The sequence below is a fragment of the Anomaloglossus baeobatrachus genome, chromosome 12 (assembly GCF_048569485.1).
Source record: "Anomaloglossus baeobatrachus isolate aAnoBae1 chromosome 12, aAnoBae1.hap1, whole genome shotgun sequence".
NCBI lineage: Eukaryota > Metazoa > Chordata > Amphibia > Anura > Aromobatidae > Anomaloglossus > Anomaloglossus baeobatrachus.
In genome coordinates, this window is record NC_134364.1 from 101976100 (window position 1) to 101995984 (window position 19885).

Sequence of the window (19885 nt, forward strand, 5' to 3'; positions counted from 1 at the left end):
TGACGCCGGGCTCCATCCACAGACCCAGTTGAACCTGATGGATATGGAGCAGGAGTACAATCAGGGACAAGGCCCTGCATCATACAGGTACTCTGTGTCCCCGGCAGGCACAGACACACTCCGGGCTGGCTGGGTGTTGTAGTGCGCCGGGGACCGTAACGTTGGAGTTAGTGTTCCTACAGTTTACTGGGGGACTTTGTGTTGTGGGAACGCAGCGCCGACCCCCACTGGATCGGGCGGCGCTGCTGTGACTTGTGGTGCGCCGGGGACACGCCGACCGCGCTTTTACGGCGGCGGCGTTTATAACTTTAGTCCCCGGCTTTTTGCGGCCTAGCTCCGCTTCGTTCCCGCCCCCACCCTGTCAATCAGGGTAGGGGAGAGACGCTGTTTCGCAGCAGCGACGAGGGCTGGAGCCTGATTTACATGCTCCAGCCCTCTCACTAGGCACAGAGGGAAGCAAGCTTCCCGCTCTTAGCCAGGAACGCCCAGGGCCCGCCCCCCCTCCTCTCCCAGGACGCCGGCAGCCATTACATGCAGTCTGGCTGGAGGAAGGACGCAAGGCTCTGGGAGACCTGGACTAGGGGGCTTTTGGCGACCACACACCCGCTCTTAAGCGGGCGGTAAGCGGCATTTCAGCTGGCCCCTCTAGTGCCTCAGTGTGTATTGGTGTACTGTGTCACCAGATATATATATTTATTTATTTCTTGCACTGTGAGGTCGCTTCCTGGCTGGATACCCAGATCGCTCTGAGGAAGCAGCAACATGTCATCCACAAAACGCAAGGCTGCCAAGGCTAGGGCTGTGTACACTGCGTGTGCTGCATGTGGGGCTGCTCTACCAGCAGGCTCCGATGACCCCCATTGTGTGCAATGCTCCGATCCGGTGCTGCTTCGCCAGCCGGAGTCCGGAGAGGTAGCGACCCAGGCTGAGACGCTTGTAAGTTCTGCCCCGGCGCCAGGGACAGACTTTGCAGTTTTTGCTGATAGAATGTCTGTGACTATGACAAAAATCCTTGAAACTTTGCAATCCATGTCTGGGGCTCAGTCTTTGGACTCGGCGAGGTCTCTGTCCTCTGGCCCCCCTCAGCTGGATCCAATCCAGACTACAAGGGGGTCCCCGGCTTCACAAGCTGAGGATTATGACTCAGATGATAGCCCCAGCCACCCTAAGCGAGCTCGCTGGGAAAGACCCTCAACGTCATCACACTGCTCAGGGTCTCAGCGCAATCAGTCTCCCTGTGAGGTGTCTGAAGAGAGTGATCAGGAATCCACTCCTGGAACCCCTCTCAACCTGGATACCCCTGATGGGGACGCCATGGTAAACGACCTCATCTCAGCCATCAATAGGCTGTTAGATATTTCTCCCCCAGCCCCTTCAGCAGAAGAGGCAGCTGCAGAGCAGGAGAAGTTTCGTTTCCTCTATCCCAAGCGTAAATTGAGTGCTTTGTTGGATCACTCTGACTTCAGAGAATCAATCCAGAAACACGACGCTCACCCAGAAAGACGTTTCTCTAAACGTTCTAGGGATACACGTTATCCTTTCCCCCCTGATGTGGTCAAGCGCTGGACCCAGTGTCCAAAGGTAGACCCCCCGATTTCCAAACTTGCAGCTAGATCCATAGTTGCAGTGGAGGATGGCGCTTCACTTAAAGATGCCAATGACAGACAGATGGACCTTTGGTTAAAATCTGTCTATGAAGCTATCGGCGCGTCGTTTGCTCCGGCATTCGCAGCCGTATGGGCTCTCCAGGCTATTTCAGCTGGTTTAGCAAAAGTGGATGCTATCATGCATCCAGCAGTGCCACAAGTGGCGTCCCTTACCTCGCAGATGTCTGCGTTTGCGTCTTACGCTATCAATGCGGTCCTAGAATCTACCAGCCGCACCTCAATGGCGTCCGCCAATTCGGTAGTTTTGCGCAGAGCCTTGTGGTTAAGGGACTGGAAGGCAGATGCTGGTTCCAAAAAATGTTTAACCAGCTTGCCTTTATCTAGAGATAGACTGTTTGGCGAGCCATTGGCTGACATCATTAAGCAGTCCAAGGGTAAAGACTCTTCTTTACCCCAGCCCAGAACAAGCAAACCTCAGCAGAAAAAGTGGCAGCAGAGGTTTCAGTCCTTTCGAGGTTCGGGCAAGACACCATTTACCTCGTCCAAAGGGTCTCAGAGGACGCAAAGAAACTCAGATTCCTGGCGGGCTCACGCACGCCCCAAGAAAGCAAATGGAGGAACCGCTTCCAAAGCGGCTACCTCATGACTTCCAGCCCCCTCCCGCCGAATCTCCGGTCGGGGGCAGGCTCTCCCGCTTTTGCGACATTTGGCTGTCACAGGTCAAGGACCGGTGGGTGACAGACATTTTGTCTCGCGGGTACAGAATCGAGTTCAGTTCTCGTCCTCCAGCCCGATTCTTCAGAACCTCCCCACATCCAGACCGAGCAGATGCTCTGCGGCAGGCGGTGGACTCCCTAAGAGCGGAAGGAGTAGTGATCCCTGTCCCTCCTCAGGAACAGGGTCGAGGGTTTTACTCCAATCTCTTTGTGGTTCCAAAAAAGGACGGCTCATTCCGTCCTGTTCTGGACCTAAAACTGCTCAACAAACATGTGCACGCCAGGCGGTTCCGGATGGAAACCCTACGATCTGTCATTGCCTCAATGTCTCGAGGAGACTTCCTTGCCTCAATAGACATCAAAGATGCTTATCTCCACGTGCCAATTGCTACAGAACATCAACGTTTTCTACGTTTTGTGATAGGAGACGACCATCTTCAGTTCGTAGCTCTGCCATTCGGTCTGGCGACAGCCCCACGGGTCTTCACCAAGGTCATGGCGGCAGTGGTAGCAGTCTTGCACTCTCAGGGACACTCGGTGATCCCTTACCTAGACGATCTACTGGTCAAGGCACCCTCTCAAGAGACATGCCAACTCAGCCTGAATGCTACGCTGGAGACTCTACAGTCTTTCGGATGGATCATCAACTTTCCAAAGTCGATCCTGTCACCGACCCAATCACTCACGTATCTTGGCATGGAGTTCCATACTCTAGCAGCGATAGTGAAGCTTCCGCTGAACAAACAGCGATCACTACAAACAGGGGTGCAATCTCTCCTTCAGGGTCAGTCGCACCCCTTGCGGCGCCTCATGCACTTCCTAGGGAAGATGGTGGCAGCCATGGAAGCAGTTCCATTTGCGCAGTTTCATCTGCGCCCACTTCAATGGGACATTCTCCGCCAATGGGACGGAAAGTCAACGTCACTAGACAGGAAAGTCTCCCTTTCCCAGACGGCCAAGGACTCTCTACAATGGTGGCTCCTTCCCACCTCATTGTCTCAGGGAAGATCCTTCCTGCCCCCATCCTGGGCAGTGGTCACGACAGATGCGAGTCTGTCAGGGTGGGGAGCAGTTTTTCTCCACCACAGGACTCAGGGAACGTGGACTCCGCAGGAGTCCACCCTTCAGATCAATGTTCTGGAAATCAGGGCAGTGTATCTTGCCCTACTAGCCTTCCAACAGTGGCTGGAAGGAAAGCAGATCCGAATCCAGTCGGACAACTCCACAGCGGTGGCATACATCAACCACCAAGGAGGGACGCGCAGTCGGCAAGCCTTCCAAGAAGTCCGGCGCATTCTAATGTGGGTGGAGGACAGAGCATCCACCATATCCGCGGTTCACATCCCAGGCGTAGTAAACTGGGAAGCAGATTTTCTCAGTCGCCAGGGCATGGACGCAGGGGAATGGTCCCTTCACCCGGACGCGTTTCAGGAAATCTGTCGCCGCTGGGGAGTGCCGGACGTCGACCTAATGGCGTCCCGGCACAACAACAAGGTCCCGGCATTTATGGCGAGGTCGCGCGATCAAAGAGCTCTGGCGGCAGACGCCTTAGTACAAGATTGGTCGCAGTTCCGGCTCCCATACGTATTCCCGCCTCTGGCACTCTTGCCCAGAGTCTTACGCAAGATCAGATCCGATTGCAGCCGCGTCATACTCGTCGCCCCAGACTGGCCGAGGAGATCGTGGTATCCGGATCTGTGGCATCTCACGGTCGGCCGACCGTGGTCACTTCCAGACAGACCAGACTTACTGTCCCAAGGGCCGTTTTTCCATCAGAATTCTGCGGCCCTGAACCTGACTGTGTGGCCATTGAGTCCTGGATCCTAGCGTCTGCAGGATTATCCCAAGGAGTTGTAGCCACAATGAGACAGGCTAGAAAGTCGACTTCTGCTAAGATCTACCACAGAACGTGGAAGATTTTCTTATCCTGGTGTTCCGCTCAGGGAGTGTCTCCCTGGCCATTTGCATTGCCCACTTTTCTTTCTTTCCTGCAATCGGGGTTAGAAAAGGGCTTGTCGCTCAGCTCCCTTAAAGGGCAAGTATCGGCAATATCCGTGTTTTTTCAGAAGCGTCTAGCACGTCTTCCTAAGGTGCGCACGTTCCTGCAGGGGGTCTGTCATATTGTGCCCCCGTACAGGCGGCCGTTAGATCCATGGGATCTGAACAGGGTACTAGTTGCTCTCCAGAAGCCGCCTTTCGAGCCTCTGAAGGAAGTTTCCTTTTCTCGCCTGTCACAGAAAGTGGTGTTTCTTGTTGCGATCACATCGCTTCGGCGAGTGTCGGAGCTGGCAGCTCTGTCATCCAAGGCTCCCTTCCTGGTGTTCCACCAGGACAAGGTAGTGCTGCGCCCCATTCCGGAGTTTCTCCCTAAGGTCGTCTCTTCGTTTCATCTTAATCAGGATATATCCTTGCCTTCCTTTTGTCCTCATCCGGTTCACCGGTATGAAAAGGACTTACGTTTGCTGGATCTGGTGAGAGCACTCAGAATCTACATTTCCCGCACGGCGCCCATGCGCCGTTCCGATGCACTTTTTGTCCTTGTCGCTGGTCCGCGCAAGGGGTTGCAGGCTTCTAAAGCCACCCTGGCTCGATGGATCAAAGAACCAATTCTAGAGGCCTACCGTTCTGCGGGGCTTCCGGTTCCTTCAGGGCTAAAAGCCCACTCAACCAGAGCCGTGGGTGCGTCCTGGGCATTACGACACCAGGCTTCGGCTCAACAGGTGTGTCAGGCAGCTACCTGGTCGAGTCTGCACACTTTCACCAAGCATTATCAGGTGCATACCTATGCTTCGGCGGATGCCAGCTTAGGTAGAAGAGTCCTGCAGGCGGCAGTGACACCCCCGTAGGGGAGGGCTGTTTTGCAGCTCTAACATGAGGTATTTCTTTACCCACCCAGGGACAGCTTTTGGACGTCCCAATCGTCTGGGTCTCCCAATAGAGCGCTGAAGAAGAAGGGAATTTTGTTACTTACCGTAAATTCCTTTTCTTCTAGCTCTTATTGGGAGACCCAGCACCCGCCCTGTTGTCCTTCGGGATTTTTTTGTGGTTTGCGGGTACACATGTTGTTCATGTTGAACGGTTTTTCAGTTCTCCGATGTTACTCGGAGTTAATTTGTTTAAACCAGTTATTGGCTTTCCTCCTTCTTGCTTTGGCACTAAAACTGGAGAACCCGTGATACCACGGGGGGGTATAGCCAGAAGGGGAGGGGCCTTGCACTTTTTGGTGTAGTGCTTTGTGTGGCCTCCGGAGGCAGTAGCTATACCCCCAATCGTCTGGGTCTCCCAATAAGAGCTAGAAGAAAAGGAATTTACGGTAAGTAACAAAATTCCCTTCTTTCTCTCAAACCCCCCCCCCCCCCCAAAGGCTCCAAAACACCACGAGGCCTTCTCCTCAGCGATCCACTCCCTTCAAACGGCGGGGCTGATGGTACCTGTTCCGGATAGCGAGAGGTTCAAGGCCTTCTATTCTAACCTCTCGTGGTCCCCAAAAAAGGACGTGTCAGTTCGTCCCATCCTGGAATTCTAACACCTGAGCAAACGTGCACGTAAGGAGATTCAGAATGGACTTCCTAGGGTCCATTATTACCTTTATGGTCGAAGGAGAATTCCTTGCCTCCCTAGCTATCAGGGACGCGTACCTGCACATACCCATCGCTACAGCTCACCAAAAGTTCCTCCGCTTCACGGTTCAGGACTTCTTTATTTTTTTTCATTTGTGGCCCTACCCTCGGCTCTGCCACAGCGCCAAGGGTCTTAACTAAGGTCATGGCGGCCGCCATGAGTGCCCTTCACGCCAGGAGAGTGGCTATTCTCCCTTGCTTGGATGACCTCCTCAACTCAAGGGCTCAACCACCGTGCAGATCTCTGTGGGCACCCTATCCCGCTTAGGGCGGCTTCTGACTCCAGTCAAATCATCCCCGGTCCCGTAAAAATCCGTCACCTCCCTGAGCATGTCCCTGGACATTCTTCGGGGCTTGATATTTTCCCCTAAAGACAAGGCGACTGCTCTACAACAAGCGGTACACTGCCCTCTACGTACTCCTCTCGCTCTATACGATTCAGTATGAGAGTGCTAGGTAGGATAGCGGCGGCTATAGAGGCAGTGCTGCTCGCTTAGCCACACCACCGCCCACTGCAGCTTGCGCTTCTAGCTCCCTGGGACAAGAGCCCCTTTTCCTTGGATGAACCTTTCACCTGACACCTTCAGTCAGGTATGCGCTTTGCTGGTGGCTTCAGTCCTCTTCCATATCGAGGAGTTTTTTTCTCCCCCAAGTGGACTGGCTACTCCTGACCACGGACGTCAGCCTCTTAGTCTGGGGAGCAGCGTACTGGCTCCACACTGCTTACGGACGTTGGACACCCCAGGAGTCTTCCCTTCCCAGAAATCATCCTGAAAATCAGCACGATCTTCTCGCCCTCAGGTCATTCCCCCCTTCTGCTAACAGGTCGTTTGATTCGGGTCCAATTGGACAATGCAACAGCTGTGGCGTCGGTCAATCGGCAGGGAGGTACCAGCAGCAAGACAGCTTATCTCTAGGTCCTCAGGATCCTCACCTGGGCCGAATCGACGGGGGTCTGTGTTTTCAGTGTTCCACATACCGGGAGTAGAGAACTGGGCGGCGGACTTTCTAAGTCGCCAAGGACTGGCTGTCGGAGAGTGGTTTTCTCCACCCAGAAGTGTTCCCACACATCTGCACTCACTGGCGTACACCAGACGTGGATCTAATGGCCGCAAGGTTGAACGCAAAGGTACCCGCGTTCTTAGCCAGGTCACGTGATCCACAGTCCATTGGCGTGGATGCTCTAGTCTCCTGAAGTCGTTTCAGTCTGCCTTACATGTTTTTCGCCTCTGCCCCTGCTGCCGCGAGTAATCAGGAAGATCAAGGCAGAAGGAGTCCCGGTGATACTAATAGCTCCGGACTAGCCCAGGTGCACCTGGTATGCTGAACTAGAAAAATTATTCATGGCGCCTCGTAAGCATCCCAGACCTGCTGACCCAAAGGCCCATTTCCCATCAGAACTTCAGAGCCCTGAAGCTGACGGCCTGGCCATTGAGACCTGGACTTTAACAAGAGCGAGATTCTCTCCTGCGGTCATCTCCACCATGTACAGTGCCCGAAAGCCGGCCTTCATCCCGTTTTTACCACCGTACGTGAAAAACTTTCCTTTCCCAGTGCAGGGAATCTAATGTCCAACCTATGCCTCTGGCGATCCCCAGAATTCTTGATTTTTTTTTTTTTTGCAGTCCGGTTGCAAAAGGGGTTGGCCCTCAGCTCCCTTAAGGGGCAGGTTTCATCTCTCTCGATATTCTATCAATACCACCTAGCTTGCAATCCGCAAGTCAAGACTGTCCTCAAGGGTGTTTCCCATATAGTTTCCCTGTATAAACGGTCGCTGGACCCATGGGACCTCAATCTCGTTTTGGACGGTATCCAGAGGTCCCCTTTTGAACCTCTTAAGGACTCTTCTCTTGCTCTTCTCTCCTGGAAGGTAACATTCTTAGTGGCGATTACGTCCATCAGACAAGTTTCGGAACTGGCAGCACTCTCTTGCCGCGAACCCTTTTTGATCTTTCATCAGGACAAGGTGGTTCTACGCCCCCTTCTGGATTTTTTTGGAAGGTTACTTCCCCGTTTCATATGAACGAGGACATTGTTCTGCCTTTTTTTTTTTGTCCACACCCAGTCCTTGGGGTGGAAAGGGTTCTATATTCGCTAGACCTTATGAGGGCTTTCAGATATTACGTACCTAGGATAGCCCCTTTAGGAACATAGACTCCTTGTTCGTCATTCTTGAAAGGCCTAAGAAAGGAGAGGCACCTTCATAGGCAACGCTGGCTCGCTGGATTCGCTCTGTGATCCAGGAGGTCTACCGCTTGCAACTAAAGCCCATTCCTAGTGGGCTGCGGACTCATTCCACGCGAGCAGTTGGCGCCTCTTGGGCCATCAGGCTTCAGTGGAACAGAGGTGTAAGGCTGCGACCTGGTCTTGCCTACATACTGTTTCAAAGCATTACTGAGTCCATACCCAGGCTTCGGCTGAGGCGAACCTAGGTAGGAAAAATCTGCGAACGATAGCCAGGAGCGCCTACTGAGATAGGTACTCCACTATCTGGGACTGGTTCCTAGTCCTTGGGTTAATTTGTTTATTGTTTACCCACCCATGGACTGCTTTAGGACGTCCCATGGTCCTGTGTCCCCCAATGAGGCATCAGAAAAACGGATTTTTGTGTACTCACCGTAAAATCGTTTTCTCTTAGCCATCATTGGGGGACACAGCACCCTCCCTTTTGCCCTGTTGGGCCTTAGCTTTTTTCTGTCTCAGTACTTTTTTGTTATGAGTATTCACTCACGTTTTTTTGTTACTTGTTCTCCTACTGCTTGTGTACTAAAACTGAAGTAGCCTGGCTGGGCCAGGGGGTGTATACTGCAGGGGAGGAGCTAACATCTTTGCATCTTAGTGTCCTCCTATGGATAGGCAGCATAACACCCATGGTCCTGTGTCCCCCAATGATGGCTAAGAGAAAACGATTTTACGGTGAGTACACAAAAATCCGTTTTTCTGCTTCAATGAAACGGAGAGAGACACAGCTATTGGAAAATAAAATTCTTCTGACAGCTGTTTATGTGGACCCAAGTCATCGTATACTGCTTGATGATCAACAGCTTACTAAAGGAAAAGAAGCTTTGAGTGAGGTAGCAGTTAGGATGAGCGGCTACAGGACTGCCAGTTGGAAGAGGACTTGGGGCCTGACAGTGCTACTGCTGCCATATCGTCATACTCATCAGATGAGGAGTTTAACTTTGACAAGTATTTGGATGACATGGAGCAGGCAAAGCGTTGCCGCAAGGAAAAAGATCTCACTCCATATCCTATAGCAGCAGATTGACCAGATTTCAGTAACATTTTTCACTTGCCCTCAAAGAAATAGAAAAATTAATCCGTTCATCAAAACTGAATGTGCATGAGGCAATTCCTTTATACCCGGAAATTGTTAGAGATGTTGCCCATGTGGTTACGGCTTTGCCTCCAATCCAAGTTACTGTAGAGAGGTTGTTCTCTAGCCTTTAAAATTATTAGGTCAGATTTGAGGTCATCTGCAGAGGAGGATCTGATTGAGGCAATTCTATTTCTTAGAACAAATTCATAGACTGCACAAATATTATTTAATATATTTTTGTTAAAAACTGTTTTTTGCCACTTAGTGTATTACATAGTGTTATATATAACGCACAATAATAACATTGAGTATAATGCTTATATTTAAGTGAAAAATGTATTGTAGTACAACATCAACATCAGACATTTAATCATTTTTATGATACAATAATCAAGATATTTAGAACATAAAATATATTGGAATACAACTTCAGAACACAAAAAACGGTAATAAATTGTAAATATGTCATACAATATATAATGTTCTATCTAAATATCTTGATTATTGTATCAGAAAAATGATTAAATGTCTGATCACATTGTAGTACAATACATTTTTCACTTGACTATAAGCAATATATGTCTGAGTCGAAGGTTTGGCTTACCGACTCAATAGCCCTGCGTCCCCAGTCTCAGGTCTTTTGCAGACTCCAACAGGTTTTCTTCAAGAATGGTCCTGTATTTGGCTCCATCCATCTTCCCATCAATTTTACCCATCTTCCCTGTCCCTGCTGAAGAAAAGCAGGCCCAAACCATGATGCTGCCACCACCATGTTTGACAGTGGGGATGGTGTGTTCAGGGTGATGAGCTGTGTTGCTTTTACGCCTATCGTTTGGCATTGTGCCCAAATAGTTTGATTTTTGGTTTCATCTGACCAGAGCACCTTCTTCCACATGTTTGGTGTCTCCCAGGTGGCTTGGGGCAAACTTTAAACAACACTTTTTACAGATATCTTTGAGAAATGGCTTTCTCTTTGCCACTCTTCCATAAAGGCCAGATTTGTGCAGTGTACAACTGATTGTTGTCCTATGGACAGACTCTCCCACCTCAGCTGTAGATCTCTGCAGTTCATCCAGAGTGATCATGGGCCTCTTGGCTGCATCTCTGATCAGTCTTCTCCTTGTTTGAGATGAAAGTTTGGATGGACGGCCGGGTCTTGGTAGATTTGCAGTGGTATGATACGCCTTCCATTTCAATATGATCGCTTGCACAGTGCTTCTTGGGATGTTTAAAGTTGTGTAAATCTTTTTGTAACCAAATCCGGCTTTAAACTTCTCCACAATAGTATCGCGGACCTGACTGTTGTGTTCCTTGGTCTTCATGATGCTATCTGCGCATTAAACAGAACACTGAGATTATCACAGAGCTGGTACATTTATACGGAGACTTGATTACACACAGGGGCTTATATTTATCATCATCAGTCATTTAGGACAACATTGGATCATTCAGAGATCCTCAATGAACTTCTGGAGTGAGTTTGCACTGAAAGTAAAAGGGATGAATAATATTGCACGCCCCAATTTTCTGTTTCTTTTTTACAAAAGTTTAAAATAAGCAAAAAATGTCGTTCAACTTAACAATTGTGTCCCACTTGTTGATTCTTCACTAACATTTTTCTTTGTTTTGAAGCCTGAAATGTGGGAAAAGGTTAAAAACTTCAAGGGGTCCAAAGACTTTCGCAAGGCACTGTATGTACCAGTACGTTCTTGGTCGTGTAGGGCAGAGGTTCCCAACTCCAGTCCTCAAGGCACACCAACAGTGCATGTTTTCAGGATTTCCTTAGTATTGCACAGGTGATAATTTAATCACCTGCAAAGGTGCTGAATCCAACACCCATGCAATGCTAAAGAAATCCTGAAAACATGCACTGTTGGTGTGCCTTGAGGACTGGAGTTGGGAACCTCTGGTGTAGGGGTTAAACGTCCAAGTGATCTGTCTCCCTGGAAGAAAAAAGAAATCGGTTCATCAAATTTCAACCTTCACCAGTTTTAAAAAGTCACTGTACAGCAGTTGCACTAAATCATGCAGGAGGCAGATACCAGACTACTGGACTCGCCATAGAGAAGGCAGAGAGGGTTTATTATAGTCTCTGTCTTCCTGATCGTCCTGAACAACCCCAGTTACAGAGAAAATAGTATGTATAATAAAAGTGTTTTTGATGATACACGTGCTTGGTCTTGTACTGGTTAAAGGCTTACACAAAGTGAAAAGTCAGTTTCGAGAAGTCAATAATGGGTGAGTGAGTAGTGGAATGAGTGTTTTTTTTTTTTTTTTTTTCCAATTATCGGCCCAATGTAAACCTTACAGGGTAACTGGAGGGAGAGAAAACCAAACAAGCTATGCACTGTAATGAGTTTTCTTTTTTTTTTTTTTTTTAGGGGAGGGCTTTGTTGCTAAACTTAACTGTTCTAATTTTTTATTTTTTTTTAGGTTTATCTTCTCTGATACAAAGCGTTGCCCTGCACAGCAGCTCATCGACAATCAGTACGTCCACAGCACCGCTGACCACAGCACCGCTGACCACAGCACCGCTGACCACAGCACCGCTGACCACAGCACCCCTGACCACAGCACCCCTGACCACAGCACCCCTGACCACAGCACCCCTGACCACAGCTGTCCAGACAGTAAAAGATAGAAACGCCCCCTCCGTAACTCCCCCATTTATGCCCAAACCCTATGGGTATTCTCCCACAAACTCTATCCCTGACGTTTCATCCACATCTGCATGTAAGCCAGTTGTCCCACCCAGCGCAAATACTACACCCCCCGAATCCATTGGATTTCCTTCTGAGCCCCAAATAGCTGAGGATAAGGTGGTAAGTCAGCCGCCACCGGTGCTCAAACCCCCGGAAGAAGTGGAATCTTCAAGTCTGGAACTTAAAATCCATAATTTCCTGAAAGGTAATCCTGGATTTAGTGGTCTGGATCTCAACATACCCATCCTTACTGGCTTAGGGCCAAACGTTGTTTCAGAAGCCTCATCAGAGTTTCACAGCGGACCCTCCAATACCACTCTGGATAACGTAGATGGCACCCCCGTCCGCGATGAAAGAAGTGGCACGCCTACCCAAGATGAGATTATGGACAAACCGACCTCAAGCAACGTTGACAGCATCTCTTTATTGTCGAAGATAATCAGCCCCGGCTCATCCACACCCAGCAGCACTAGGTCTCCTCTGATAACAAAAGATAGTGAATTTCAGAAACTCCAGCCCTACAGGTCTTACGGCCTTGAGGAAAACTCGCCTAATGCGTACCTGCAGGCGCCTGAACTCCTGGAAAATCCTTCTTCTGTAGATTCGACTTTAGAGAAGTTTTTTCCAGACACGTCATTTCATGAAGATGAAGATTATCGTGACTTTGAATTCGCTGGGCCACAATCTGCTGGCATAGGCAACCTAGATAAGAGACCGTCAAAATCTATTCTAAAATCCAACCCGCATTTAGATCCCATGGAGTATCCACCGAATCGGAGTTTTGGACAAGATTTTCGAAAGTCATTTAAGCCGCCTTTTCTCACCGGGGAGAAAGGTGGATCACTGTCTCCATCTTCCGATAGGTTTGGAGGTTATAATGTAAAACGAAATAACCTTGAGGCCAATACGTCATCCTCCCCTCTGAAAGATGATCCATTTTTCCAATCCGACGCCAACCACAATATACCAAGGCCACATTCACAGTTCTCTGAATCCGCTCATATTCCTCAGAACAGACCTCCAAATTTGCAACCCAAAAATAACAATCCTCTCCCCTCCAAAAAAGGCCTTGAACAATCAGGACCAACTCTTTCAGCCTCCACAACAATGGAGTTCAAAAATATGTTAAAGAACGCATCCCGACGACCCTCAGAGGAAAACAAGTTTGGGAAGGCAGGCTTTAATGAAGATATTTCCTTGTCTGGCCATGGGACAACTTCTGAAGAACGCTCAGACGAGCAGTATCGCATAGAAACAAGAGTTTCGTCCTCATCAAGCGTTGACTTGCCGGATAGCACCGAAGAAAAAGGTGCTCCTATCGAAACGCTGGGGTATCACAATATGGGGAATATGAGGTACTCAGGGGAGCCTATTAAGACGGTGGAGTCCATGAGGGTTGGCATGAAAGGTGGTCGACCACATGGGATTGATGGGGGCAGAAGCGGTTGGTTTGAGATGGGTAGTACAGGTAGCTCTTTCGAAGATGGTCCATCAAGTGCCGATGAGCAGCCTTCCGTAGGTGGCGGCCCTGGGTATAAATCGCAGTACGAGGAGCACTTACCGCTGTTTCCGGACTCTGTCACTGATTTTCGAGCCAAAAATATTCCGCCTTTTGAACATCTCTTACCGCCTCCGCCCCCTCCACCACCTATGATTCCCCCATTGGATCGAGGTGGGCCTTTTCAAATTGATCAGACAATTCCCCCACCCGGTATGCCTCCTGATCTGTTTCCCCGAGACCATCCTGTCTCTTCACGTATGCAATCTGTGGAACTACCGAAATTGTCTCACGTCCCTCCCCCTTCCGAGCATGGCGGAAATCCTTTCCCCATCCATCACTCAACAGAACACGGCGGCATCCCTTTTTCGCCGCCTCCCCGTCTGGACATACGCCACCCCTTCTCGCAGGACCACCAAGGGCCGATGGAGCGTTTTCCCATGCATCCAATTTCTGGCCGTGATCACGAACCCTTATCTCGTGAAAATAATCAACACCACCACCCTCACGGCAGGCCGAATGAACCATTGGGTCCCCCACCTAGAGACTTCCACAGAGGTTTTGGCGGCCCTCCACATCACATGAACGCTGGAGGCATGCGACCTCAACGACCCCCGTTCAGACCCAGGGACCCTTATCACAGTTTAAAGCGACCTCGGCCACCTTTTGGAAGGGGCGCACATTTTTTTCCCCCAAAACGTCCCTATTATCAACCGAGATACTAATACCAGCAATGCTGCAAAGGTTTTTGTTTTGTTTTTTTAAGTTGAGGCACTGCTTTTTGGGGGGGTGATAAATGTGTCCAGCTCCGCCTGCGTTTGGAAAGTTCAGAGATATGTGATAAAAGCCGACAGAATGTTTGTTCACCAAGATAATAAAAAAATGAAATGGGACTTTTTTTTTTTTTTCCCTCCCCTTCTGCACTTGTCCTTTTCTTAAATCGGACCCTTCCACTCGGTGGCCAATTCCTAATAAATCCTACCTGAACCAATCAGTGAAGTCGAAAACTGTCCTGTTTCTTTTCAATGAAGCCAATCCAGATCAGCCCATTGCTTTCCAAATCCCCGATAGGTGAGTCACAAGGGAAAATGTATTAAGAAGATCGGTATTTTTTTGGGCTAAAAATTTTGGAAATTGATGTAATATTATAAGCTGTTAACCATTCTTTCTCTACCCTGCTCCTTCCGACCCCCCTCCACACCCTGCATTATGAACGAAACGCAAGTTAAGCGTCAACCCTTCACGACGCGTTTCAGGACTTCATCCGGCTATGGTGAATTTTGCAGCCCGATGTCCTTGCAGTTGGAGGAAGGAGGATAATGAACACTTGGTGGCTTTAACACCTCCCAAGTTGTGCACGGATCGGCTTAGTTTTTACACTACACATGATTGAGAGTAGCCCCTTTTTTATTAAAGCGCGTTGGTCTTACCATGAAATATATGCCTGGCGTTTGCAGTATCTTCAACCTGTCTAATGGAAACTGGCCTCGTGGTCTTTTGGCTTGTATGCAAATTTCTCTAACCATTTCTTTTCACAATAGGGTTAAAACAAAATAGCAAAAATATTCTTTTTTTACGCATTATTATAATATTCTTTCTACTATTGGACAATGCACATGGCAGCATCGTCGCTTCCTACAGCCACAGTGGTTTTGGAGGGTGTACTTTAAATATATATATTTTTTTTCTTTTATTGTATCATCACCCTATTTGAGACTATGTACAATTTAGTAATGTTTTATTTAGTACGGAAGACGGGGAAAAAAAAAAAATCTAAATTCAATTGTCATATGGCCTCTTACAGAGGCTGGATGACCCAATATATTTTTTTCTAGATTGAACAAAAATTAACAAAAATAATAATTTTTTTTTATTTATTTTTTTTTCTCCACAGTATTGTATTTTATTATATACAGTGCCTTGCAAAAGTATTCATCCCCCTTGAATTTTTCAACCTTTTCCCCTATTTCAGGCTTCAAACATAGATAAAAAATTAAGTGTTAATGTTCTGGTGAAGAATCAACAAGTGGACACAATTGTGAAGTTGAACGAAATTTATTGCTTATTTTAAATTTTTTTTAAAAATAAATAACTGAAAATTGTGGCGTGCAATATTATTCATCCCCTTTTAAGTTAATACTTTGTAGCGCCACCTTTTGCTGCGATTACAGCTGCAGTCTCTTGGGGTATGTGTCCATCAGTTTTGCACATGGAGAGACTGAAATTCTCGCCCATTCTTCCTTTGTAAACAGCTGGAGCTGAGTGAGGTTGGATGAAGGCGTTTGTGAACAGCAGTTTTCAGCTCTTTCCACAGATTCTCGATTGGGTTCAGGTCTGGACTGTGACTTGGCCATTCTAACACCTGGATACGTTTATTTGTGAACCATTCCATTGTAGATTTTGCTTTGTTTGAGATCGTTGTCTTGTTGAAAGACAAATCTCCGTCCCAGTCTCAGGTCTTTTGCAGACTTCTACAGGTTTTCTTCAGGAATGGTCCTGTATTTGGCTCCATCCATCTTCCCATCAATTTTAACCATCTTCCCTGTCCCTGCTAAAGAAAAGCAGGCTCCAATCATGATGCTGCCACCACCATGTTTGACAGTGGGGATGGTGTGTTCAGGGTGATGAGCTGTGTTGCTTTTATGCCAAACATATCATTTGGCATTGTACCCAAATTGTTTGATTTTGGTTTCATCTGACCAGAGCACCTTCTTCCACATGTTTGGTGTCCCCCAGGTGGCTTGGGGCAAACTTTAAACACTTTTTTTTATGGATATCTTTGAGAAATGGTTTTCTTCTTGCTACTCTTCCATAAAGGCCAGATTTGTGCAGTGTACGACTGATTGTTGTCCTATGGACAGACTCTCCCACCTCCTTGTTTGAGATGACAGTTTGGATGGACGGCCGGGTCTTGGTAGATTTGCAGTGGTATGATACTCCTTCCATTTCAATATGATCACTTGCACAGTGCTTCTTGGGATGTTTAAAGTTTTGGAAATCTTTTTGTAACCAAATCCGGCTTTAAACTTCTCCACAACAGTATCACGGACCTGCCTGTTGTGTTCCTTGGTCTTCATGATGCTCTCTGCGCTTTACACAGAATCCTGAGATTATCACAGAGCTGGTGCATTTATACGGAGGCTTGATTACACACAGGGGCTTATATTTATCATCAACAGTCATTTAGGACAACATTGGATCATTCAGAGATCCTCAATGAACTTCTGGAGTGAGTTTGCTGCACTGAAAGTAAAGGGGATGAATAATATTGCACGCCACAATTTTCATTTTTTTTTTTTTTTAAAAATACATTTCGTTCACCTTCACAATTGTGTCCCACTTGTGGTTGATTCTTCACCATAACATTAAATGTTTTATCTTTATTTGAAGCCTGAAATGTGGGAAAAGGTTGAAAAATTCAAGGGAGCGGAATACTTTTTCAAGGCACTAAATTATTTTTTTTTTTTTTTAAATCAGAAGAGAAATTATGGTATGTACAGAAGTTTTGCTGTCAGGAAGCATCACTTTGATGCATTTGTGCAAAAACGTTGACTTGTCTACTGAGTCCCGTCCAATATTGAAATTGGCGCTCTCGAATGTTTGGTTTGGAGCGCTAATATTTCCCCTGTGGTGACCTCTCAGTGCGTGTGGCTTACATTATTTGGATTTCAGCAGTCCTTAAATCAGTAATCTAACCCAATCCCCAAATTTCTATAATTTTTTTTTTTTTTCTTCTGTGTACAGACTTGAAAAAAAATTAAAAAGTAAAAAAAAAAGTGATCCTTATTTGTGAAGGATAAAGCATTTTAAACAATTTTGTACTTACCATTTACAGACTTTGCTTATATGTTAGCATATATTAAAATATTGAATTCCTCATAGGGTTAGTTAATTACGCTGCAGAAAACCTGATGTAGTGCTCAAGTGCTTGTACAATTCTCATAGGCATTGGTCATCATATAATATGCGCAGATTATTTGTTCACTTTTGTGTTTTTTTTATGCAGTTTTATCCAGTCTGTCCGCAAAAGATAAAATACTTCTCTTGAATCCAAATTGTAGCAAAGTAATGGCGGTGTTTGCAGTAGACACAACTGATCTCTCGCAATTTGGTTCTAGTTCCTCTGTGGGGTGATTATAGTAAAAATTCAACACTACTTACTAAAAATTAATGATCTCTGGCTTTTGGGTGAAATTTATGGAAACATTAGTTTACTGCACAGTGATAAACGCTCTACTTTCATAATAAATTAGGTAGAAGAGTGCAATGGTGATTTCCTTATCTCAAACAGTATATTGGAAAAAAAAGCCAACAGTGGTGGGTATATCCCCCAGAAATAACTTGTCATGTGGCCTTGAGCATCAATTCCAGCTGACAATGATGCCTCCTGCTGGTCACAAGTGGAGATATTGTCTATGGAGGCTGGTATCCCACTCTTCTTGATGGGCGACCCTCTGGTCTTTGAGGTTCTGGGGTACAGAATTACAGCCTCTACATGGCAACTCAGCTGAATCCCATAGGTTTTCTATGGGATTTAGGTCTGGAGAAAGTGATGATCAGTCCATTTGAAGTCCCTCAGTCTCCAGGATCCAACCTCGATAAGCTGGAGCAGGCAGATGCACAATGACTGGATTAATGTTATTCCAGTAGTAGGGGCTTTCACTATACCATTCACACAGTGTAGGGCAGTTCTGTATTGACTAGACACACTGTAACACAACCACCACCAAATGCTCGTCTTGTAATGACAGTGGCTGATGCATAGCGCTCTCCAACATCTCACGTTTCCACCATCGCTGGTGGCTATCATTTTTTTCTCAGCATGAATAGACTTTTATCAGTGAGCAGCACTGAGGCCCCCACTGGTCCCTTGTCTATCCAAGATGATGTCTGTGCCTGGTGGTGTGGGCAGGTACTCTTCTTGCAGGTTGTCTAGCATTCAGACAACTGTGATTTAAACTGTTTTGAATGGTCTGACATGACACAGTTGCCGCTCACCGCTCTTAAATGTGCCTGGAGTTGTGTGTTATTGATCATCTTGTTCCAAAGGGCATTGTTCACAATGAAGAGGTTATCTGTGTGGATTGTGGCCAAAGGATGCCTTTCTACAACCTGTTTGACACTCTAAGCTCAGTGGCCACTTCCGGCTGAGAACCTCCTGCTCAAAGCCTCGCTGATCGTTGGTTGTCGTCTTGGACCATGATCTGAAAATGTGAACAGTGTGATTATCAAGACTGATTAATCGCAAATGTTATTTGACAGTTCTCCCCCTCCCTTAATTTATTTAGCGATTCATGGATCAAACACCTGTTGTGAGTTGTCATTAAGCTCCTCATTAGAGAACAAGTTGTGCAAAAAGTACTGGAACAGTTGGACATTTGCATCCAAACGTTTATAGAAGGTCACATTAAGTTTACCTGGAATGGTTAGAGGGCATTATAGAATCATCCTGAGATTTCACCCAAAAGGCAAATATCCCAAAGTAGTGTATGTATATAGACACAATAATGTGGCCTTGAATAGATGGACAATGCTTGAAAAATAACATCTGGTAACTAAGATTATAGGACAGCAATTTTCTAGTGTGGGGTTTTTTTTCTACAGATCTATCACGAATTGTAAAGTTTGAGCAAACTACACCCAGGCTGCCATTTTGTTGGCTGTATAATCCCTGTTTCTGTCACTTTTAAACCATTGTGTCCTGCAAACACAGCTGGCTTACTTTGCTTATCCGACACATCGAATAGTTCCTTTCTTGTAGTCAAAAGATTAATCTGTTCTCAAGAAGTGTACACGTGACCGAAGCCTACACTACTCGTGATGTGATCATACGGCTGAGCTTGACCTATTTGAGTAAAAGGAGTAACCGAAGATACCTGCCTACTAAACCACAAACAATGCTGTATTGGGGATTAACAGATACTTAAATGAATGTATTTTGGGCTTAAAATCACTGTTTCCAATTGCTGGGTCTGAATGAGCATACATTTAAGTAAAACAAAACTTTCTCCATTGGTGCACAAGCCCTTCTTAAAAGGAATCTGGAAGCAGATTTTTTGCTATGTAATCTGAAGACAGATGGTGTAAGGGTTAAAACATAGAATTCAGGGATGCCTGTTTTGTCAAGGTCCAATCTGTTCTGTAATGTTTGTTTAAGCAGCAGGACTTATTGCTCTGACTGTACGCTCTCATCCCCCCCCCCACATCTAAAGCTGGTGTCACACTAAACGACAGCGACAACGACGTCGCTGTTACGTCACCATTTTCGGTGACGTAACAGCGACCTTGTAAGTCGCTGTTATGATCGCTGCTTAGCTGTCAAACACAGCAGAAGCAGCGATCATAACGTCGCTGTGCTACATGTGCAGAGAGCAGGGAGCCGCGCTTAGCGCTGGCTCCTTGCTCTCCTGCAGCACACATCGG

General features: G+C 47.0%; 1 protein-coding gene across 2 annotated transcripts in view; it reads left to right on the forward strand.

Moving 5' to 3' along the window:
• Window positions 1-15016, forward strand: part of RPRD2 (regulation of nuclear pre-mRNA domain containing 2) — a 90442-nt gene extending 75426 nt beyond the window's left edge. The window contains exons 11-12 of one of the 2 annotated variants that reach the window (XR_012727652.1): window positions 11696-14533; window positions 14688-15016. Coding sequence is in view for 1 of the 2 variants with exons in the window: in XM_075329938.1 (XP_075186053.1) it covers window positions 11696-14187 (2492 nt within the window). In the remaining variant the exon portion in view is untranslated. Of the gene's footprint in view, window positions 1-11695 lie in introns of both variants that reach the window. The other variant, XM_075329938.1, reaches the window with a different exon arrangement.
• Window positions 15017-19885: the final 4869 nt, after the last annotated feature.